At 41.3% G+C, this 23,437-nt stretch overlaps 1 protein-coding gene across 1 annotated transcript in view; it reads right to left on the reverse strand.

Annotated features, from left to right (window-relative positions):
* Nucleotides 1–23,437, reverse strand: part of LOC102194209 (unconventional myosin-XV) — a 47,278-nt gene that overhangs the window by 1,718 nt on the left and 22,123 nt on the right. Inside the window, exons 37-69 of the mRNA XM_013915180.1 lie at nucleotides 22,027–22,099; nucleotides 21,715–21,906; nucleotides 20,034–20,113; nucleotides 19,883–19,956; nucleotides 17,727–17,835; nucleotides 17,516–17,584; nucleotides 17,372–17,436; nucleotides 16,908–17,285; nucleotides 15,296–15,377; nucleotides 15,112–15,207; nucleotides 14,937–14,997; nucleotides 14,506–14,599; nucleotides 13,994–14,111; nucleotides 11,811–11,926; nucleotides 11,648–11,707; nucleotides 11,428–11,503; nucleotides 11,213–11,328; nucleotides 10,989–11,107; nucleotides 9,529–9,670; nucleotides 9,212–9,323; nucleotides 9,049–9,123; nucleotides 6,265–6,470; nucleotides 6,055–6,173; nucleotides 5,325–5,394; nucleotides 5,157–5,229; nucleotides 4,759–4,832; nucleotides 4,553–4,635; nucleotides 4,337–4,467; nucleotides 4,165–4,259; nucleotides 3,148–3,225; nucleotides 2,945–3,041; nucleotides 1,677–1,837; nucleotides 1,457–1,590 (exon numbers count right to left, since the gene is read on the reverse strand). Coding sequence (XP_013770634.1) covers nucleotides 1,457–1,590; nucleotides 1,677–1,837; nucleotides 2,945–3,041; nucleotides 3,148–3,225; nucleotides 4,165–4,259; nucleotides 4,337–4,467; nucleotides 4,553–4,635; nucleotides 4,759–4,832; nucleotides 5,157–5,229; nucleotides 5,325–5,394; nucleotides 6,055–6,173; nucleotides 6,265–6,470; nucleotides 9,049–9,123; nucleotides 9,212–9,323; nucleotides 9,529–9,670; nucleotides 10,989–11,107; nucleotides 11,213–11,328; nucleotides 11,428–11,503; nucleotides 11,648–11,707; nucleotides 11,811–11,926; nucleotides 13,994–14,111; nucleotides 14,506–14,599; nucleotides 14,937–14,997; nucleotides 15,112–15,207; nucleotides 15,296–15,377; nucleotides 16,908–17,285; nucleotides 17,372–17,436; nucleotides 17,516–17,584; nucleotides 17,727–17,835; nucleotides 19,883–19,956; nucleotides 20,034–20,113; nucleotides 21,715–21,906; nucleotides 22,027–22,099 — 3,628 coding nt within the window. The remainder of the gene's footprint in view (nucleotides 1–1,456; nucleotides 1,591–1,676; nucleotides 1,838–2,944; nucleotides 3,042–3,147; nucleotides 3,226–4,164; nucleotides 4,260–4,336; nucleotides 4,468–4,552; nucleotides 4,636–4,758; nucleotides 4,833–5,156; nucleotides 5,230–5,324; nucleotides 5,395–6,054; nucleotides 6,174–6,264; nucleotides 6,471–9,048; nucleotides 9,124–9,211; nucleotides 9,324–9,528; nucleotides 9,671–10,988; nucleotides 11,108–11,212; nucleotides 11,329–11,427; nucleotides 11,504–11,647; nucleotides 11,708–11,810; nucleotides 11,927–13,993; nucleotides 14,112–14,505; nucleotides 14,600–14,936; nucleotides 14,998–15,111; nucleotides 15,208–15,295; nucleotides 15,378–16,907; nucleotides 17,286–17,371; nucleotides 17,437–17,515; nucleotides 17,585–17,726; nucleotides 17,836–19,882; nucleotides 19,957–20,033; nucleotides 20,114–21,714; nucleotides 21,907–22,026; nucleotides 22,100–23,437) is intronic.

The raw sequence follows: 23,437 nt of genomic DNA on the forward strand, positions 1-23,437 counted from the left end.
TTGACACTAAATTCTCGTTCCTTTATTTCACACTTTAATTGCTGTAATTTCTCACCACTAAAATGAGCATTAATACTACATTATAGATATAAAAGACCACAACAAATTTGGTCATTGTAGGGTGTATTACCAAAGTTTTTGATGGGAACAGAATTATTTCATTTTAAAGTCTAACCCATCCAGAAATCCTGGGGAAAGTGTTCATTCAACGTTCAAATATCAAGAATAACTTAGTTAACAAGTTATAATATTTAAAGGCAAAAACAAAACCGAAGTTAGACAAACATAAAGAATGTATAGAAACATGCTGACACTGTTTTTACATCATGAATGACTTCCATCTACAGTCACTGAACACTTTATTAGGTACATCTTATTAATACCAGGCTGGATCTCTTTTGCCTTCAGGACTGCCTTCATTGTTTGTGGCAAAGATCCAACGAGCTGCTGGAACCATTCCACAAAGATTTTGGTTCATATTAACATGACAGTATCAAAGAGGTGCTGCACATTTGTCAGCTGCAAATACAATATGAGAATTTCTCAATCTACCACATCCCAAAGGTGTACAGTGAACTCATTGTCATGTTCATGAAACCAGTTTACGATGTTCTGAGCTTTTAGGCATGGTGCGTTATCCTGCTGGAAGCAGCCATCAGAAGATGGGTACACTGTGGCCATAAAGGGATAGACGCGATCAGGAACAACATTCAGGTGGGCTGGGATGCTTGTGGCTAAACGTATGGCAAGAAAATAAGCCATTACACCTGCAGGATAAATTGTTGACAGGATGGATCCATACTTGTACAAAGTGTATGCCAAATTCTGAATGTTATAACAGAAATCAGGTTTTACCAGACCAGATTTTGCCGATAATGGGCAAATTGTGCAAAAAAATGTAGTTTCCTGTTCTTAGCTAACAAGAGTGCCACCCAGTGTTGTCATCTGCTGCCTGGAGCTTTTCTGTTTCAAGGTTCAGTGTGCTATGCATTCAGAGATGCTCTTCTCAGAACAGAACAGTCTGGCCAATCTGAACCAGAACTGTTGCTCGCAGAATATTTTCTCTTCTTTAGACCATTCTCTGAAAACGCTAGAGATCAGCAGATTAGCAGTTTCTGAAATACTCAGTTTAGCTCATCGGGCATGAACAACCATGCCACATTCAGTCATTTAAATTAACTTTCTTCAACCATGTTTATCTGCCTAAATGCACAGAGTTGGAGCTAATTGCTAGTTGCTAATATTTTCTTTTAATTGGGATTTGTTTGACATCAGGATTGTTAAAGTACAATAAGTTTGTGTTTTCAGGACAATGATTATCACTAAAGTAAATTGTTCAGAACAAAGTAAGTATGTAAAATTAAGTAAAATTGAACTCCAGGTTAAATTTAAAGTCCTCTTTGGGGCTCATTAGAATTAAACTATAACCACTTTCTCAGTGCTGCTGTTTCCTCACATGCTGGGAATGAAGATGTTGTCTTTGGCTCGGTGCTGCAAAGCTGCCAGTTTGGAGATCTGGTGAAACTGCTGATCGCTCACTTTTCCATGTGGAAGAACATTCAGCAGACCCTTACAGTAGTCTGGAAGGATCTAAATAATCACAAAAACAGGGTTATGCACACATGCATACACACAGGTAAACAGCAGCTACCGAGTATGTGCGGCAAATGTTGTACCTGGTTATAGTGCATGGCCACACAGAGCTCATTGTCAAACTTGAGCGGCTGAGTCCAGACGACTCGCCTGAACCAGAAGCTGTAGCCGGTGTCGACTAACTCGGCCTCTGTCGCCACATCCAGGATGTACTCATGCTTGTTCAAAGGACGCACATTCTGACCTGAACATGCAAATATGCAAAGTTTTTACACAGTGGACGTGCATATTTTCACACTGGCCACTGCCCAGCCCCCAAAAAGGAGTTAAAACTATTGATACTCGTGTTCTGAAATGTGCTGTGCAGCCCCATGCTGCGTGACCTGCTGTGCTTTGGAAAAGCGCAGGAGTCATAGCAGCTGCCAGCTGTTATCATGTGGAGATATTTAATGCTCAGGGAAGAAAAAAGACAACAATGGTGTTTGTGTATAAAGTATATGTACTGTGAGAGCATTTCAAGGGGCTTAAACATTAAATTATTGATTAAGCAGAAGGAAATGAGCCATAGGGCCGTTCTTCATCACTTGTGTTTTTAAATACACACAAAAAAATGTTTACTTTTAGAGGTACAGTCATGTGAAAGAAGGTGCCCCTTCCTCAAACGATAAGGTTTTACAGATCACGACATAATAATAAAAAATATAACATATTACACTTTGGCTAATTTACCTGCTTTCTCTGGCAGACCAGTCTTCCTGAGTTAAAATCCTGAGCGTACTCGTTAATAAACCTTTTGAAATTGCAAAGCTGTCGGTCTCCAGGTTGTGTTTGAGTCCAGGAAACTGAGTTTCCTTGATTGGCTATGGCACTGCGTTGAATGTTTTCCACTTGTGAATAATCTTTCTCACTGTTGAATGGTGGATGTCAAATAGTTTGGAAATTTAAGCCCTTCCAGAGTTAACTCACACCAAAATGCTGCAGATGAGCAACCTGCCGAAACGTCTGCTTTAATCGAGTGGATCTGATTAGCAGCAGCTGGCTGCTTCTTACCCCGTTAAGTCAGATAGAAACCATCACAGGTGTAATAAATTTTTCTGCACACTGCTTCTGCATTTTAGTGTAATTTTGGGTAAATTAAAAATGCAATACATCGTGTGTTATGTTCACTGCGGGCTGTATTTACCTCATTTTAAGACCTGCAAAGGATTAGATGATGAGTTTTACCATCCCCTGACTTTCTCTTACAGCTAAACCTCAGAGAGCAACTAACAGAGATTCTCAAAGAGCATAAATACAAAGTTTAATATGTATGTGTTTGTATGTGTTCGAGACAAGCTGCCCATGAGCATACCTCTATTGGTCACTAAAAATATGGCATATTCTTCCATAGCCTCCAGCTTGTGCAGACCCATCTCATAACACAGCTCCTCGATCACCTCCAGGGCAACCTAAAAAAAACAAAACCCAAACACAACAGTGTCAGTGCAGACACATGGATGCACTCGCTCTCATGATGCACACCAGTGATGGTGAAAGTGGCAGCTGAGCACTTACTGAGCACGTTTTGATTTTCACGTGACGTTCGATACCCCCGGGGAAGAGGAACAGCTGACGTTTTGAACTCCGTCCCGCCTGAGGAGGCACGAACACATACACATGTAATACACTGCTAGAGATTAAACTACACACACTGTATAAGTGGGGCTACTTCACAAGATCCTACACCCAATGAAACCTGTTTTTTTTTTTTAAATTAACAGCATGTTTTTCTCTCATTAGGCTCTCCTGTTTGTAGCATTCAGCCCCCCAAGCCTGCTGGTTCCTCAATAAATCTTTTAAAGTGGCTTCCAAGTTGCATCCTTTAGTTATTTGCTAAAAAAGCTGGACGCTGCACTTTTTGCCAAGTATTGCTGAAACAGGAGAAAATTGTGCATTTGTTGGGAATTAGTCTCACACTAGAATCCCCAGAAGCGTGTCAGCCACTGCAACACTGTGGCTTTCTGATGTGTAATAGATTTTGGACAACAATCGAGTTCCCTGGCAAAGAGGGAGGGGAGAAAAAAAGCTTTGATTATTCAGACAATGCCTGCTGGTGGGATCCGACCATTGCTGGGTTTGGTCTTTCATTCAATTTGTTGCCTATTACAATAAAATAGAATATAACTTTTCATCTTTCAAAAGCCAATTCAGTTCAGCCAGCTACCTCATTAACTTACTGCTTACATCAATAACAGTACTGTAACATAACATAATAGGAGTAAACTTCATTCTAATTCAAGGCAGACTGGGTTTGGAAATTGTGTCTGTCCTTATTCAGTTTGTAACAAAAAAATATAGTGAACAAAGAGTGTGCACACCCACAGAGGTGCAACGAAACAATACAGACAGGAGCACAGCACTACTGAAGAGCTGGGGTAGCTTCAGCTTTGAATGCTCCCTAAACCTGACACCATTATTTTAGTACAATTTACAGCAAATAGTTTTGCTTTTTATTCATTTTATGCACAAATCAGCAAACGTGATAAACTGTGAGTGGAAACTTCGGGACATAAATTAAAGAGAGACACTGACCATCATAGCCTTCAGCTCCATGCTGTTGGGTGGAACAATGCGGCCGCCAAACTGGAACGTCTTCTTCAGATTCTGCTCGCACGCTTTAGCTATGCCTGCCAATTTTATAGGCAACGTTACACATTTACACTCACGGGACAGTAAAAGCTGTGTGTTTGTGCGCGCTCGTTACCCTGATACTGCACTCCTGCGCTGCGAGAGGCCTGCTGCAGGTATTTGAGGAGGAAGGGCTTGAGGACTTCAGAGCAGCAGTGGAAAGCAGTCAGGATGTACAGCAGCCGCCAGCCTCGCTGGCAACTGTCGCTGTGGAGCACAGGAGTGCACGCTCGGAATCACAGGCTCAGTGATGAAAGAGGCTTGTACCGTGTGTGTCGGTGTGCGGACTTACGGTTTGGAGCTGGTGTTAGTGGTAAGCTGTTTGAGGAGCTGGCAGTAAGCCTCATCCCTCATCAAGGAGAACTCTCTTATGAGCTGAGCGGTGGATGGACGCATGCACATACACACAAAAATACATAGAACAGCATAAAAAGATTAGCCAGCTGTCAAAGAGAAAACAGCAGAGTAGACAAGGCAAAAAATGATCTGTATGTTTACCTTGAGGAAAGTGCTGACCACTTCCTGTTCTGTTAGCCCCCTTAATGGAGAGTCGCCCATGAAACGCATGATGGCTACATAAAATACACAACCAGGACACACACACACACGCACACCAACATTTAAACCTGAACTTCAGATGGTCAAATCACATAATGAAAAATTCCCCTCAAATCCTTTTTACGGGGAAAAAGCAGGAACCTCAGCTCTTGCTTTGCCGAATATGAATATATAATATATGATATATGAATATATATATATATAAAAGAACAAAAAAGAAGCAGTAGACACAACAGAAGAGAACAACACCTCTGAACAGAGGATCACTTGAAGCCCGGGTTGTAAAAAAATCAGAAAATTATTAATGTAACTGAAGACGACAGAAGGTGAGAACTTACACAGGAAGAGATCGGCTGCCACTCTGTTCATGGCCGGGTCTGTGAACTCTATCAGAGATTCAGTCAGAGGCGTCTGCAAAGGTGAACACGGTACAAGAAAAGTTACGCGAACGACTCGGTGCGGCCGTAGTGTTACGACAGCAAAACTGAGAGCAAAGAAGAAGGCACCTTGGAAAACTTGATCATTTCAATGGGCTCCCGGGAGTCTCTGTTCTTGCTTTTGCTCTTCAGGGAATCTCTGTGAACACAGTCAGTCATGCCTCATGTTGCCTTTTAGTTCCAATAAAACAGCATTTATTTGAATTGCCTGAAAAATAGCAACCTTCAAATATGTATCTAAACAAGAGTACGCAAGCACTTTCGACACAACTGATTTCAGTGTACCTATGATGCAGATTAGTACCTCTCAGTGTTACATCATTTTAATATTCTATCATTGGAGCAGGACTTAGCATCGTAAATTGTATTTCAATGCAGAACTTGTGAACACAGGAGCACCTAGCTCCTAAATGATTTTCAAAGTAACTCAAGTATTTTTGATTACTTTCGATGCCCCTTTCTGATGCTCCTTCTCGGGCTGTACTTCCTCATTTCACTCTTTTATCTTTGCCTAGTGAAATTTCTAACAGCAACAGGTTCGCTGTTCCTGCTGCTCAGCAGCTGCATCCACTTGAAGACTGTGCACTAAAATTAAGGAGACATTCTGTTCCTTCTAATGTTCTCACTCAGTGATAATTTTACATGAAAATACAGCCAAAATCACAACAGAGTGTTATTGTTAGGAAGTCTGGTGGCTTTGTCTATTCCCTGCTGATTACTAAGAACAAAAGATAACTAACACATCTTTTTCCTGTTCTGCTGTTAGAGCACGGTAAACTCATTCTGTGTTTTCCCTCACCCTTTCCCGCTGGGCGCCTGTCTGAAGTACTTCTTGGCAAACTCCAGCATGTCATATTTCGTGTCCTGCAGGGCGCTTTCATCCAGATCTCCATCAGCAAAGCCATCAACAGAGACCTTCTGAAAGGCAAAGAGTGACAGTGAAAAACAACCTGAATTCAGTTTGACAGAAAAACAAGCAATCTGTATGCGTGTGTGAGTGTCTGTGAACCTCAATTGTTTGATCTATCTCATGCGCGGCCATGGTGGATGCTACGGCGACAGCGACAGCTGATGACACAGCGAACTGTCCCGCTCCACCTCGAGGCTCCGACTTTCGGTCCAGTGGAAGTGACAGGAAGTCAGGAGGAGCGACGGGATGGACGCACTCGGCGGGGAATGCGCCGGAGCGGCCGAACACGGCGCCAAACTTCCAGCCTGATGCGCAGACAGAGCAGAGGGGTAACAAGGTGCAGGTGATGCAGGGCAAACACCTGATTGTTCACTGTGCCTAAACAAGCTTTTGCTTTACTGCAAATCCTGATCGCTATCGGCCTTTCCTCTACCAGCAGGTCAGCTTTTCAATTAAAGTGGTCGGATCTTTATCTGCAGGCTTTGCATTCATTTACAAGATGTGATCCCCCTCCCACCTCTCTGCTGCCACACTGATAACCTGGCACAAAAGGCAGTCTCCTCTATAATTGTAGAGACATAAGGCTAACTTATCTGATATGGGGCAACCTCCAACCCTGATCCCAAACATGACATGGTGCTGCAGCAATCCTCGAAGCTAAGCGAGTGATGAAATTAATGCTGCAATATTCAATAGTTTAACCTGTCAGCTGGCTCATAGTTTCCAGAGACGCCGTTTGTTTTTTTCTTTTTCAGACTTATGTGAAAACTGGTTCAGTTTTCTGAGGAGAAGAAGCAAAGTTAGAAGCATGCAGTTGTCATTTGTCAAACCAAGATTCATCCATCAGACTACCAGATAGAGAAATAAAATTAATCAATCCACAGAATATGTTTTGACTGCTCTAGAGTCCTGAGACACTTCATCTGACAGCTGGCATTTTGCTCAGTGATGTAAAGCTTGCATGCAGCTGGACAGCCATGGAAACCTATGCCACAGTTTCCATGGCTCCATAAATACAGATTTCGTATTTATGATAATGCCAGAGGAGGTTTGGAGCTCAACCCATCAACCTGCTCTGTAAGTTTACACCAAGTTTCTGTGGTTCCTAAATGCTTCCACTTTGCAACAGTACATGTTGCAGTTGATTGGGAAATATCTATGAGTGAAGAAATGTCACCAACTGACTTGTAGCAAAGCTACCATCCTATGACAGCTCCACACCCAAATTTAGGAAACCCTTTAGAACAGGAGTGTCAAACTTAAGACCCGGAGGAAGAAATCAACAAGGACTCCAATCCCGCCCACCTGATGGCTTTGGAAATGTGAAGGAGGGTTTAAATTGTGTACTTTAAAATACAGCATTCCACTGATAAAGACCTCCCTGTGGCCAATCTTACTACACCAAAGTAATTATGTAAAAGATAAACAAAAAAATGAGAGAAAACCCTTTTTTTCCACTATCTACAATAGAAATCTCAGTCTGATTTTTGCAATAGACCAACAGTAAGATAAAAAGAAACAGAATTTCCTGTGAATTAATGAAAAAAATTTTGTAATTACAGGTCAGTCTGGGGATTATCGTGCTGACAGATGTCTTTTATTTACTTAATTTCTTTATCATGCAGGAAAGAAATGAGTTGAACTGTTGAACTTTCTTCTTTTTTTGCTTATATTACGATATTTGACAGATTTAATGTGCAGTTAAACTTCTTTACAGTGACAAAAAGGGAGGTTTACTCTTAGATGAAAGTAAGCAGTATGTGGCCTATTACATAAAATGAGTTGGACATCCCTTCTGTAGACTGACCCATTCTTTCACATATTTTTGTATGGCCAGACTGCATAGCTAGGTGCATGATTTCATACTCCTGTGGCAATATGACTGAAAAAAACCTGAATTGTTAATCTTCCAATTTTGATATAGTGCTCAAAAACAATGTTGCTTTCCTTTCTAAAAATAAATAAAACAGTTTTAGCTTTTCATGTGGCTATAAGGTCAAGTTTAACATCCTCAAGCAGTAAACAGGGCCGGGGACCAACTCAAAGAGAAGTGACAGAAGTAACTGGATAAGAAAACCGTTGTGTCTCAACTTTGGAGATCATCTTGTTTCAGGCAGAAGTAAAAGAAACGTCGGCTTATAGTGACCAGCACTTTGCCACAAGGTCAGCAGTAAGTCCCTTTTTGTGTTTCATAAGAACACACGCAATGAATCTTAAAAAAGAAAAAACAAACACACATTTCAGGCACGTAGTTGATGAAAAATGTTTTATGCAGCCCATAAATCAACTTAACATTAAAGGTTAATTTATGTAAAAATATAGCTTTTTATGCTACCATTTAAAGACTGTGGTTGAATGAGAGCGGTCTCAATGGCGCAGGCAGAATTCACATGAATAAAACATGAGCATGGAGTGCTATATGAGCAATTTATAAGTTCTGAATTTAAGACCCCGAAAAACAAAACCAATACGTCAGATTAAATTAGAAATATGTGCGCAAACTTCTGCTGTAGTTTGTCTTATCCACTGACTGCTTGACGTGACATTTGTGATCCCATTTCATCTTTTATGTCCTCAAGAAAACACATAAATCAATAGTTTTGGAACTGCATTGCAGTCATCCATCTGGAAAATAATTTTCTGATACAATATTGTATTTAAAGAGTGCCGCAGGCGCCGTCAACACGACTGCAGCTATTCTTCCCTGGCTTTAAAAATACCCTCACATCCCCAGAGTACACAGCGCAGCATAGGTTAGTAAATCCTTTAAAACCGTCATTTTGAATTGTCGCTTTGTTTATATTTGGGCCTCGTCCAACATCTGGGAACTCTGTGCAAAACTGATTGTTTTTTGTTATTAAAATAACAGGATTTCATAAATACCAAAGTCCTGAGTGTCTCTTTTGAGCTCCTCCAAAAACACAACCTTCTTCCTCACCACGCAGCCATAGCTGTACCCTGGAGAATGAGCAAAGGCAAATATGAGCTCATGAGTCTGCCGCAGATTCACACAGAATACAGCGTGACTTCCACACCAGTGCCTCACCTTTCTCCAGCCCATCCATAACCTGAAGCCTGATGATGTCACCTTTATGGAAACTGAGCATCGAGCGTTCATCTGTAACAAAGTTACGCTCTGCAATCACGTAGTCTGAGTCCTTGAGGGGGAAAAGGGGAAAAACACAGAAAAAAGAGCTTATTTTTGGTTTTTCTTTCTTTTTTTTTAAACAGCTCAAATACCTGCGTACGTTTTATATGTGTAATTGTTGTTTATCTTTGTGTATCTGGACGTTGGCATAACCTACTTAAGCTGAATGTTTCAGGTGAATTGTGTGTGTGTGTGTGTGTGTGTGTGCTTTGTACCTTTTTGATCTCATTGATGAACATGTCTATGAGGTGTTTGACTTGTGGTGCCTTGGTTGAGAACAGTATGAGCTTCTCATTGGTCAGATTGAACTCCAGCATGTTCTCAGATGGGATGGTCACAAACAGGATGTCGGCATAGCTGGAAAAAAAGCGGAGTAAATATTTTAACAACAAACAACAAAAACAAAACAAAATAAAACACACTATCAGACAACAAATTGGTGAGAGCTTGGAGATACAGGACTGTCTAAAAGTCTCGAGGCAACCGTCATTTCTTCTCAATTTTTTTAGGTGGTCTGGTTCTCCAGGCTTTCTGAAGACCATTCAAAGTTTTCCTTTGAACATTGGCTGGTTTTTCCCCTCATTTTCAGTCCTTTTCAGAGGAATGTTTTTTTGCGGCCTGATATGTAAAGACATAATTGATTTCTTCAGTTTCATATACAAAAAAAGAAGCCAAAGAATAAAAGAAGTGTCAGGTAAGAAACTATCGATAGCAGAAAGTCATGTCCTAATAAATAGGAAAAACTATTCACTGACAATGGAAATGGTGACAGTGGAAAGAAGAAGCCATGAAGGAAAACAGGGAGAAAAGGCTGAGGCATGGACTGAAAATCAGCAGCAGCAGCAACAGGTCTAATGGAGTCCATCCATTCTCTTCCGCTTACGCTTGTTAGGGTTGCAGGGCTGCTGGAGCCTATCCCAGCTAACTTAGGGCAAGAGGCAGGATACACCCTGGACAGGTCACCAGTCTGTCGCAGTGCTAACACACAGAGACAGACAACCATTCACACTCACATTCACAACTATGCAGTTTAGAGTTACTAATTAACCTAACCCCAGTAAATGCATATCTTTGGACTGCAGGAGGAAACAAGAGTACCGGGACTCTGGGAGAACCCACACAAACACAGAGAGAACATGCAAACTCCACAAAGAGCCCTCTCGCTGTGAGGCAACAGTGCTAATTCATTTGAGATGGGTTAGCACCAAAATTGAAAGTTTTTGGTCATCAGTATGTATAGAGGAGATCAAATGAGAGGTACAACAGTGAGTGCCTATAGCCATCTGTAAAGTAAAGGCATAACTGGACAGAAAAGTGAAAAACTATCAGTCACGGATTGGCTTCCCCAAGGCCCAGACCTCAACAGACCTCTTTTAAGCAGTGTGGGATCATATCAGCAGAGAACAGAAGGCAACCAACATCCTAAGAAGAGCTCTGACTGTCCTTCAAGGAGCCTGGAGAACTATTCCTGAATACTTCTTAAAGACAAGATGAGAAAGGTTTCCTAAGAGAGTTCAGGCTGTGTTAACAACTAAAGGTGTTCACACCAAATACTGACTGTCAAGTTTGTTAGAATTGTGCAAATGTTGCTTGTTGCATTATGTGCAGTATTTCCGTGTATGTTTGGTGTATTTGTCTGTGACATAAATCTACACAGAGACAAACAAGCACATACGTGTACGGTCTTAGGACTCGGAAGTAGTCTGGAGCTGTAGCACTGCTTTTTACAGTCTTTAGCAGTTTGATTCCACTGTGGGACACTGACAATACCTGCACCCCCGTTCCTACACTACCCTGCAGAAATGTAGACAGAAAAAATATAAAAAAGTGTTATTAAAAATGAAAATTCCCCACCGACTCAGAAATCATACTGCCCTAAGGATTCACCGCCAGGCTCACCGAGGCTGGGAAGAGTCGGGAGAAGTATATTTCCCAGGTTTCCCTGGCTGCTGTGACAACAGTTTTCTTTACGTGCTCCTCCACTGGATCCATATTCTGTCTGACGCCGTGCTTAGCTGCCATTTGCACAAAAAGACACACACAAACTCATGAATGTCAAAGAGATTCAAGCATACGATCTTAAAAAATGTCTCCCGGAAGAACAGACAGACTACCAAAAAGAGCTTTCATTTTCTGCCTTTCATCCCGGGTGACGCGAACACACGCCTCTGACAAGGTGTCATTTACTATCTGGAGGACAGAGGAGAGCAGAGAAGAGGAATTGTTAGAAATTATTAAGACGAATCTTTCTATGATCTTTGCGTTATTAGTTAAACTTATTGAGCTCAAATGGGTTGGAAATTTAAAAAAGAAAGAAAAGAAAAGAAAAGTTACCTGTTTGAAAATTAGATCCAGCACAAGGGGACTGTTGAAGCTGTCTTTGGGATAAAATACCTGTGAAGGAAAGGAAATGCGGTAGGAAACGTGGTTTAATAGTGAGGAGATACAGGTCAGAATAAGTGGAATTTTTAGGATTTATATTTGTATATGTGCTCACTTCCTTCCTCAGATACAGCCTCCAGGGAACATTGGTGTAGGTGTAGTGCTCTTCATTGGTCCTCTGATGAAGCTGCGTCTGGATAGTTTGTGTCTCTACTGGAAGTTCTCGAGAGACTGCATAAAACAGGTCAGATTATGTCTGTGTCTCCAGTCAACACTCTTATTTATACATGAGGATAGAGATGAGACTGTGCTCAGGCAAACCTGTGCTTTAAGCTACGCAAAGAAACTTTGCATTTCACTGCCCTCCTTTCCCTGACGTCCAGAGTAATTTATTATAGTTATCTATTTTGACGTTACAAAATGCAAGCATGACACAAAAGAAAGCAGTTTAACAACTGCTTGCAATGTTAAGACACCTTAAAATCTAAAAGATCATGTGTGGATCACAGAAACACAGAGTGAGGCAAGCAAATGATCTGACAGGACTATTTATACACATTGGGCTAACTGGGAACAAGGAATAGGAGGGGAAACCAGACAAGGGTGTTTATGCTCCCCATTTCTGTTTAGCACCCTAACCTGTGCTAGTTAGCACTCCACAGTATAGGGGAGGCTAATGTGAAGGCATTGAAGTGAATCTTTATGTCTGCTATTAGTTCACTACAGAAAATAGGGAAAACTCATTCCAACATTTTGTAAACCTTTTTTTTTTACAGAAAGTCAAACGTTTCTAATAGTTCAGAATCTATGTGCCGTCAGGGTCATGTGGGGTCTCACTGCTGGCTTGCTGTGACAGTCCTCCCATTTCACAGCTGTCAATATCCTGACCTTTAGAGAGCTATTACAGTTGTCTCAGCTATTACTTAGTGTTTACAAGCAGGTAGTGTGGGATGTCAGGAAAATTACAACTGACAGTCAAGATACAAAAGCAAACTGTTAAATGGCAAAGTGAAAAATACTAAAAGTCTAAAAGAACATACAGATCACAGAAAAACAGGGGGAAGAGACCAATGATCTGAGAGGGATTAAGAGGAGTCAAGACTATTTATACACACTGGGTTAACTGAGAACAAGGAACAGGAGGGGAAATTAGACACAGGTGAAAACATTCAGGAAGCAGGAAAAACGCTAATGCAGGGCAGGAAAGAAACCCAAGTGTCAAGTAAAAGTGGAAAGAGAATTAATGCAGACTCTGCATTAAACAAAAGAAATTACTCAGGTGGAACCATGACATTAAGACAGAAACAAGAAAGATGGAGGAGCAGACTGGCAAACACTGAGGAAACTAAGAACACAAATAACCAACTTAAAGAACAAAATGAACCCAAATGCAAGGACATTAACTATCCAGTGAGTAGGCCAAAACTTTATAATAACCAGATATCAAATCACTAGAAATCTATTTCAAATTCTCAGAACCATTAAAGTGGCATTTCCTAGATGAGGTCAGGAGGACAGAGAAGTAGATAAAAAGAGGCAAGGAGGCAACATAATGACCCAGTAGTACCTGAAAACTGTTAAGAGACTCTTTTCTGGGTGCTTGGCCTTAACTTTATGTAACAATAAGCATATATGTTATTTTTTTAAAACATTAACTAAACACGTGGCATAGAGGTTTGGAGGAGAAATAAAAGCTTGGGAATTTCAACCACTTTATTCATAAAGCACTTTTCCAAATACATTATGAGTTACTTTATAAAGGCAAATTTGTCACTGACTGAACCAGTTTTACAGCTTAGAGTCCCCTGGTGAAAATAAAAAACACTCAGCTTTAGACTTGATCTAGTCATCCGAGTCCTTGCTGAGAATCTGGCTGGTTGGGCAGCAGTAATAATGCTCATAACCAAGCAATAAAGCGCTTAAAATGTGAATAATAAAATCTTAAAATTAATTTCCCAAGTGAAGGGAAGCTAAAACAGGGCTCATGTGGGTTTTTCTTTTTTATTCATCATTTATAAGCCTTGAAACACAGTTTTGAACTAAAATCAGGTTCTGCAGGTTTTCTGTGAGCCAGACAATATCTTCAGCACGTAATTTCTTCTTGTAAGGTCTATTTGATCTAAACAAAACAGAACTGCTCCCTCTCCTCTTTCCTCTCATCCCAGTTGGTCATGGTCGATCCTCTTTGAGCCTGAGGATTATAGGGTCCTGAGATGACTACTGTTGTTTGGTTAAAGCTGAGATTTTTCTAACAAGGGAAAGTGATTTAGCTTCATCTGTACACAAATCAGTGTATACCTGGAGGAGGTATGGGGAGGGGACGGGCAGGCGCTCTGGTCTTTGTGCTCTTGGTGGGTTTAAACCCTGCCTCTTTCACTGCAGACGCAGAGGGTGAAGCAGCAGCAGGACGTTTGGGCTGGAGAGACACAAAAACATTTTGTTATGTGACCTTTTACAGCTGTGGTCAAAAGTTTGCATCCACACAGGGGCAGGTGATACTCAGACCTAAGAACAAAAGCTGTTAAGTACGGTGGTGGAAGCGTCACGCTCTGGACCTGTTTTGTTACCAGTGGGACTGGTTTGCCTTGTGTGGATTATAGAAAATAAAAAAATAAATTCAAACAAAATTAAACCAGTTGTAGTTTTTTAAGTCATTAAAGCTGCATCTGTAAAATCATTCCACCCAGTAAAAAGAACAAAATAAATAAAAAAAAATTAAAAACCTTAAATTACCACGACGAGTGGATTTAAGCTTTTGACCACAACTGTATATGCTGCTTGCATTAACGTGTGTGTGTGTGTGTGTTCACCTGTGGAGTAGGAGGGTTCTCCATCTGTGGTTTGAGGATCTGTAAAGCTTCATCGCGAGGTGTTTGCGCCTTCTTAAACTTCCCTTCTGGTCTCCTAAGTACAACCACACAGTGTCAACATCACACATTACGGTGCGCAGGGTTTTTCTACTACAAATACATCAAATTGTATAATCTGCGTTTATGTTTACTGAGTGTAAACACGATCGTTCTGGTGCTGCGTGCTTAATGCAGGCGTTAACATCGGAGCCGGTGTCTGTCGGTGCTTTGTTTACAGCGTGCGCAGTTATTTCTGTGTCTGCAGACAGCATCAACTGCTGTGCTGGATTTACAAGCAAAGTTTATTGTAGGAAAATCTGATCACCGAGCTGAGAGCTGGTTAATCAACACAGAACACGTGTTTGCGCGCGTGCGTGTTTGTGTAGCCTCACCTCTTGCCAGGTGGCAGTGGGTCCGTCGGTGGTGGTGGAGAGTTGTATCTTTTAATGATTTCTTTTTAATGAAATAAAACATGTCAACAAAGGGTGGTTTCAAAGATTTATACAATATTTCAAGAATGTCAAGAAAAAGACTTGTGTGTGTGAACCTGTCAAAAATTGCAGTTACCTTGGATATCTTGGCTGGGGACGACATGATCTGAAGTCTGAGCTGAATACTTCACCACTTCTCCAGCAGGGGGCAGAGGAGACGTCACAACCGGGGCTGAGGCATCCGCAAAAACAGATTAGATTTCCTCTGCTCTCTTAAATGAGAGTTCTGTGAGAAGCGAACTTCTCTCTCACTCTCTTACCAAATTTCCTGACTGGTTTGTCCTTGTTCACGGGGATGCCCGGAGCTTTTCTCAGAGGGACGCTGTCCTTGGCTGACTGAGCCTGAAAAAGCCACATAGACACACACACAGAGAGAAAACAGAGAGTTTGCACTCAAGATTCTGCAGATGTTCAATGTAGTCATCTGCAATTTTGCCGGAGAAGTCAGTTTGGGAGCAAAGAAAAAAGAAGCTGACAGTGTTTTTGGTGCAGATAAACCTGTGGATAGTCTGCACCTGTGCATAATGTTTTTGGGGGACTTTTTTGTTGTTGATTTGCAACATTAAAAGATAGACATGCCAGAGTTCTGACATGAAGGAAGGTCTAAAATGAAAGGTATAAAACTGGTGGATGAAAGGACAATACAGTCAATGCACAGGGTGACATTTTTCCCTCTCAGATAACTATTTTCCCTTTGACCACTACAAACATGAGGATTTATAATAATGTAAGAGGAAAAGTCATATAGACGCTGAAACAACTTTACATATATCACTGTACAAATCAAAGCTGCCATCCCAGAAATTTATGAGCTCGGAGGAAAAAAAAAGGGATGACCCGAGGATCTCATCACTTGACATGAACTTAGCGAATGTAGCGGAGACGGAGGGAGATATTCTATTCAGTTTGGTCTTTGAATGCCGCTGATGGATGGCTCTTAACTAGTGAGCTGAAATTTCGCACTGATGGAATGTGCCTCAATCCAATTTAACTGCTTCGCCCATAACCTGTCTGAAATTTTCTCCTCAGAATACTTAATACACGGCACTTTACTCAGCAACGTGTGCCAGGGAAATAAAGATGGGCAAACTGTGAGAGTAAATGTTTGGAGGTAGGGATTCTGGGCATCACATCAAAGGGAAGATGAGACTGGCAACTAAATTTGTAATTTGCAACCAAAAAAACAAAACCAAAACAGTAACCAAGGCGGACACCGAATTTCACCTTATTTTGTCTTTTATACCATATAATACGTCTGCGTCTGTGCATAAAGAAACGAATAAGGAAGAAACGTTTCGTCACTCATCCAAGTTCAGTCACAGCTGATTGTTCTCACCCTATAAAGAGATCTGTGTTTTCAGGGTGCTGTGCATTGTGTTTGTGAATCTGTTTATCTCTTTAATGAATTAGTGAGTTTTTAGCTGAGAGTTACGGAGGATTGCAGACCCAGAGTAACCTCCACGAGTAAAACTAAGATATCAGAACCAATGAAAAGTTGCAGCCGCCTCCGCAGCAGCTGTAGTCGCACAACTGCTTCACCCTCATTTGTCTGAACATTTGAGAGTCACTTTCAGATGCACTTGATTTCGATTGGCTGATTAGGCATAGAAATTAGTATGTTTACTATTGCAGATCTTTGGTTGATGCATTTATGTGTTTTGGTTTTTTATATTTGTTGTTTTTTTCGAACCAGCTGCTGCTTATTATCCTGACAACACATATCTTCTTTGTATTTCAAATAAACGGCTTCTCCTGGATAATGTCTCCTGTTGCTTTAAGTTCACGGCAGCCTCTTTTATACACTCGCAGTGCTGGAATATTACGCAACGTGTCAGTGCGAACTGTTTCCTCACATGTCTCGGAGTTACTGACCTGTGCTGCTGGGTTAGCTTTGTCAGTTTTTGTGGAGGCTGGCTCAGGGTTAGGGTTGGCAGGGGAGGCCTGAGGCTGAGTCTGGGGACCAGCAGGAGGCCGAGCCTGAGGCTGTGACGGAGCCTGAGCAGAGAGAGGATGGGGGCGAGGCGGGATGTCTGCTGCAGCAAAGGGAGTTGGGGTGAAGTTGGCGTAGGGGCTCGGTGGCATGTTTGCATACGGGCTTGGCGGTATGGCAGCATACGGGCTCGTGGGGGCATAAGGGCTCAGAGGGTGATGGAACAGAGGACTCATGGGAGGGCTCGTGATCGGGGAGGTGGGCGGACTCGACACCGGGCTGCCGACCATAGCCATGGCTTGCATAGTCATCTGTTGGGCCTGAGAAACAAGAACATGACACATTACATTGGTAGCAGAGAGCAGTGGGATAGATAAACAGACGCGGATCCAAAACCGAGGCACACCATGATGACGGCCTGCTGGTTCACAATCGCCTGCTGCTGCTGGGACAAAACAGCCTGCTGGGCATCTGGAGGAAAAACACAGTAAACAGGATGGAAAATCATGTTTGATGATTCCCCCCCATCATCATCATTCGTTATACAAACCAGGTGTTACAGGTGCCACTGCAGCAACAGGAGGCGACATCACACCTCCCACAGGAAGTACTCGCACAGCTGTGAACACAAACACACACAGCCATCCAGTTTCTGTCAGATGTTAAGTGTGTTTGTTTTATTTCACACACTAATCATCTGCCAGGACTGTGGAGTGCGAAGGAGTAAATATTTAGCATGTGTGCCCATGTCTGTGACTGACCTCCAGGTGGAGGCGGTGGGCCCGTGGACGCTCCTTGTTGATTCCAACCACCACCAACTCCCCCAGCCCCCTTCATCCGGCTGGATAGTCCTCCAGCTGATTCTACTTCCTGTGAGGATACACAAGCAGACTTTAAAACCACAGGCTGTATATAAAAGATGAATATAATCACCGTGAGGTCAAGCACCAAAGAGTCGAAGTCATTTTTGCTCTAAATGTATTAAGAAATCCAAATTCAAATTTGGATTAATCGCTCAATCACACCTGTTGTCACTGATTTTCGGTCCAGCTCTTGTGTAATTTGTATAATTTGGCAAACCAAATGCATTTTCTCTGCTTCCATGGCTTTTTCCACAGCCACACTTCCACTCAGACCATTTCTAATGAGGTTTCAGCAAAGTTCAGCTTCCTCAAATTTTTTAAGGACGCACTGCACACAGTGCTGAGGTAAACATTTTCAGCTAACAGCTCTTCAGTAATCACCTGTTGATGCACAAATACCATTTGATCCCATTCAAACTCTTATATTTGTCATTTTTCAAAGATACAAAATAAGAAAATGGAACAAGTGCCTAAAGGTACAATTTAAAAGTAGCTTAACAAAAAAATAATTCCTCTGAAAATGTCAGGTTCAAGGTCGAAACTGATTTTTTTTTCTTTTTTTTAAAGCAGCCAATCTTCAAAGAAAAACTCTGAAAGGCCTTCAGAAAGCCTGGAGAACTGTCCATTTTAAAAATCACAAGAAAGTCAGGCTGCTTGTAAGCAAATGTAGAGAAAAGAGGGATAGCTCAAAACTTTTGCACAGAACTCTCTATGTATATTTGTATGTGTATATATTTAAATATATATACAATATATGTATGTATCTGTGTGTCTGCTTGTTGAAACAGCATTTGTGCTTACAGTATCTTAGAGCGAGTGACTGTCTGCTGTGTGATCAGAGGAATCTCCCTCTTCAGTGTGCAACCGTTCCATCAGAAATCAGCCACTGACCCATAAATCCTCAGGAGTGTGTGCGTTTGTAGGCCATGTCTCATTAAAAAATAAGCCCTTCATTTGCCAGAGTGTCAGTCCCTCGTAAGCAGATCCCCTGGGTGGGAAATCATCGTGGCGATCTGGTGGCTGTGACAGTTACGGTAACTGGGTAACGGAATAGGTTGCTGGCCGGGAGAGGTCTGTAGAACACATCTGATACATGCTAATTCCTGTCAGCCACATCCGATAGCACGACTAACATTCACCACATCGGCGTCCAGAGGACTGGCCGGCCGACAAAGTCACGCATTCACTGCACCACTGCCCTGACAAAAGGCTTTAACTCAGTCTTCAGATATTCTCTGCAATCACACATTTTAGATGAAGAATAAGTGTTTTTACTGCTGTAAGAAAACAATTTTCAAGTGAAAAAAGCTTTTATCTGGCACAACCAGGCTAAAAAACATAAATCACCAGACACACTTTACTAAATATCCTCCTTTCTAGAAACATGCCCTAATTCCCAGTCACAGTTTTGCTGTAATTAACTTGGAGCTCACAGTTTGTGACAAAGACGCTCAGGCTTTTGCTATTAGGGCCTCACATTATGATATTCACTCTCTACCAAACTCCCACTGAGTCTCGTGTCCTTTTAAATGTTCTCAGTCTCTCGATGACGCCTGTTGAGAAGGTGATGTAAAACAATTATTGTTCTTCTTTAATTAGACTTTGCTCTCTTTAATGACTTTTGTCCTTACTCTCATTTTATGCACCATCCAGTTATGTTTTGTATTATATTTTTACTATTATTGGTGGAAAAACTGTGGAAAAAATGGCAGCAAAATTACAAAAAGGTTTATTGGATCAAACACTAGACTTTCTGAACATCTCAGACCTGCACGTCCATAGGACAGACCTGAAATTGGGTGCTTCTATTGGAAATTGCTCTCAGAGGTATATTCACAACTGTCTGTATGCTAGTGGCAAAAGTGCTCTCTATATGCATTGTACATCTAACTGACTTTAACCCAGTATACAGCTCATTCCTTGAAGGCACACTCCATGCCCACTTTCTAAAAATAGAGCTCTACAGAGATTTACAGTGACTGACAGTAAGTGGTTGATGGAGGAGTCTGCTCGCATGCGCAAGTGTTTCAGAGTGAATGAATTATGTAACTTACTCCAGCTCCGTCAGACAGCACAGGGTCAAACAGGCTGTCAAGATAACGATCCATCCCTCTGTGAGGCTCCAGGTCTGAGAGAGGGGAGAGGACGAAGTCTGCTCCAGTCACAATCAATATGTGCACACATATGTTTGGTGTAGTGACGTACCTTGGCTGATTGCATCCGAGCTAGACATGGCTGTAGATATGACATCATCGTTCGTGTTAAAGCCACCCCCCAACAGGCTTCTGTGACACAATAAGAAAGAAAAGGCTGTTTAAAACTGGTGGCGACACCTTTACAGACTTTTAAAATGTCCTTTAAAGTTGTTTAAAGGTTTACTAACATGCGAACAATTAGTTATGTACACATCCAACAGTTCCAAGCAACTTTCATGTCTGTGTTTTTCTGGGAAGCTCCATTTTTGGTCTTTACCAACTGTCTTCAGCTAATAAAAGCTCAGCTTTGTGAACCAATGAGTCACTATTTGTGCTACTGCATTTTTATCTGGTGCCGAGCAGGGAATGTGCAGTTGCTTTTAAGCAGGGGGCAACCTCTGCGATTGGAAAATGAAGCCAAAGAATTGGTGTTTGAGGCTGGATTCAAAAGTGAAAGTCAGTCCCCAGAGACTCACATGCCAGAATATCCAAATTCACAGCAGAAATCGACATGTTTCTCCCTGGAACAAAAACCTGTTCTGGTCTCCATAGCAAATTTCTCAGTTCGTGACAAATGTTCAGTCTTCTTATTCATCTATTTAATTGCATTAATGATAGGTGGATACCAACCCAGAGAGCCATAACCAATAGCTACCTGCTAAGCTTCTCTGACAACGATCTGACAAAGAATACACTTTGAAGTCTGGGTGAGATTTAGCATTTTATTTGTATGCTACACAGTATTAATTAGCAAATATCTGTGTTTTTCAGATGCACTTTGCTAGCCAAGCTTGCAAACATTAGCTGATTATGCAGCATTCTAATCACTCAAGTGTCCCACTTCCAGCTTAAATAAAAGTAAGACAGCGACAGACAAAATGCTAAAATCTAACTTTTAAAACGTGGCTTCACAAATGAATCCCTGATGTCCTCATCCTGGCAACTTCCATCTTTTATATACAGTCTGCAGCTTAAGGAGTTTGTTGTTTGTTTGTTTTTTTACTTCTTTTTTTTTGCTGAGAACAGCTACAAACAATATTTACTGTTGTTTCTAACTGAATCACTCAGTTTGCAGGTACAGACAAAGGAAAGCATAATTTATAACTATACTAACCTTAAGCATCTTAAGTTAAAATACCTCTGAGGCTGGAAACTTTTTGTATATTATTTCATCATACTGACATTTCAGAGATGTATCAGGTCAAGGTGGAGTTGCTTTTAAATCATCATGTATGCTTAGGTATTTGGGTTTAGTGGTTGTTAAATGATAAATATCTGGGGTTGTGACATCAATAACAGGGCAAGAATGAAGAAAATCTAAATTTGCAGTAAATAAATCTACATTAACCTTGTTGATGTGTCCCTTAATGTTAGCCTTTTGTGAAATATTTAAATAAAATTCCAGTGGGAAATTATTTAAAATCCTGCAACAATGGATCGAAAGAGCCTTGGTACATTTTTAAATGGAATTTGTGCTACCAGTGGAAAGTTGAATATTTCCAGCAGGCCTGAAGTTGTATCTCAAAAGTATCTCAAAGTTATGAGTAAGTACAGCACCAGAGAAAATGCACTTATTAACTTCATCATCTTAAAATGTAAACAGTGACAAACTCAACCCCATAATGGCTGGAATGGTTCATGAAATCTCAGAGATTTCTGTTTGTGTGTGTGTGTGTGTGTGTGTGTCTTACATGCTGGCATTGGCCCGCACTCTGGTTGGTTCCTGTGCAGAGATGATGAAGTAGCTGCTGTGTTTGGGGAAGTCAGCAGGAAGTTCCAGATCTGACATCAGGTCCAGAACGTAGTCTGAGCCCTCTAGCTCCACCCACTGAGCCGGCTCTTTCAGCAGCACCGACCATCCTCGACGGCCCTCCACCACACCCCTAGACACACATACACACACAGAGGCACACAATACAAGACTGTAATCTGTTCACTTGTCATCAGCTTTTCTCTTTTCAGAATTTCTACATTACCCAGTGAATTTTGTGCAAAGATGCTACCTGTGTTGTAAGATGTCTTTGGCCATCTCTTCTCCTGTTGTCCATGAGTGCAGTGGACACAGAAAGGACACACCTGAAGAACAAATGTCCCAGAGTGAATAAAATGAACTGCTACATGCTGTGTTTGTCTTCCATTCTCCCTTCTGTATCGCTTAAACAAACTTCTCAGCGCCCTCAGTGGTGTGTTTGGGAAGATTCCCACAGACACCAGTACAGCAAACAGGCACAAACAAGACCAGTGAACCAGAGCGAGTATCAGGTGTTGTCTAATCCTCAGCGGACTTGCCACGAGGCTCGAGGACAGATTAGCTGAATGACAGGCGGAAATGAGAGAGAGAGACAGCTACCGCTGTCATGCTGGAGAGTGCACACATTGACAGGGCTCAGGGGGAAATAAAGACAGTTGAGCTACAGGGAGTCAAATTGTACCAAATGACCAGTTCAATAGGTTCAATAATAAGACCACAACTCCTCCCATACAGATATAAATGTGGCCAATCTCACATTTTAGATGGTCTCCCGCTAATTTTAGATTACTCCGAGGCTTCAACTTTAATTTATCTTTGGAGAAAAGGACAAAATCGTTTGTCAAACACTGTGGGTGGTGAGCGATGATTGTGTCGGTGTGAATAATGGCAGTGAATAATCTCCCTTGGACATCTCAGGACATTACAGAAAGATTCAGTTTTCACAGACCGATCCTGGGTAATAAATTCACAGTGCAATGCCTGCTGAATGTGGGAAAAAAATAGGACCATTCTCCTACATCATGCTCCTGACATGATACTTGACACCATCTAGTCTCAGTAAAGACTGAGACATGAGTCATTTTAACCTGGTTTTTGCCCTTTTCCCATCTTCTTTTACAAATAGGTAAAAAAAAAAAACCCCGCTTCCAAAGAGCAATAGAAGAGCAGCATCCTCACTGAAAGTGAACCAGAGGTACACAAGGAGGTGATCCTGAAAATGGAGATCCTCCAACTTTATATCAGGTAAGGTAACCTTTGATTGCATCTCATAGTTATCATGTGTGTACATGTTGCACAGTGTTGCTGCACCAGATTAAGAGCATTCAGTCAAAAAGGCAAAGGGTAGTTAAAAAAATTTATAAATGCAATTTTTTCAACATTCTTTTTATCATCTCCCTTTTTGCTTCTTAGCAAGTTTTACAAAACGACAAAATGATTTGAAAATAGGATTGAGCTTAACTAAATTCAAAGAAAGTGAATATGCTGACTACAAATATAGTCGGTAGACCCAGGCTCAGGCTCAGGGGCACTTTGACACATCTCTAAAAATATAAACAAACAAAGCAAAAAAAAATAAAATAAAATAAAATATAACAAAAAGTATAAATTAAAACACAAAATTTTAAGGCAAAAACAAATATCTTGATGTCTTAATACGATGA

The sequence above is a fragment of the Pundamilia nyererei genome, unplaced genomic scaffold (genome assembly GCF_000239375.1).
Source record: "Pundamilia nyererei isolate P.nyererei 1_Seehausen unplaced genomic scaffold, PunNye1.0 scaffold00265, whole genome shotgun sequence".
Taxonomy (NCBI): domain Eukaryota; kingdom Metazoa; phylum Chordata; class Actinopteri; order Cichliformes; family Cichlidae; genus Pundamilia; species Pundamilia nyererei.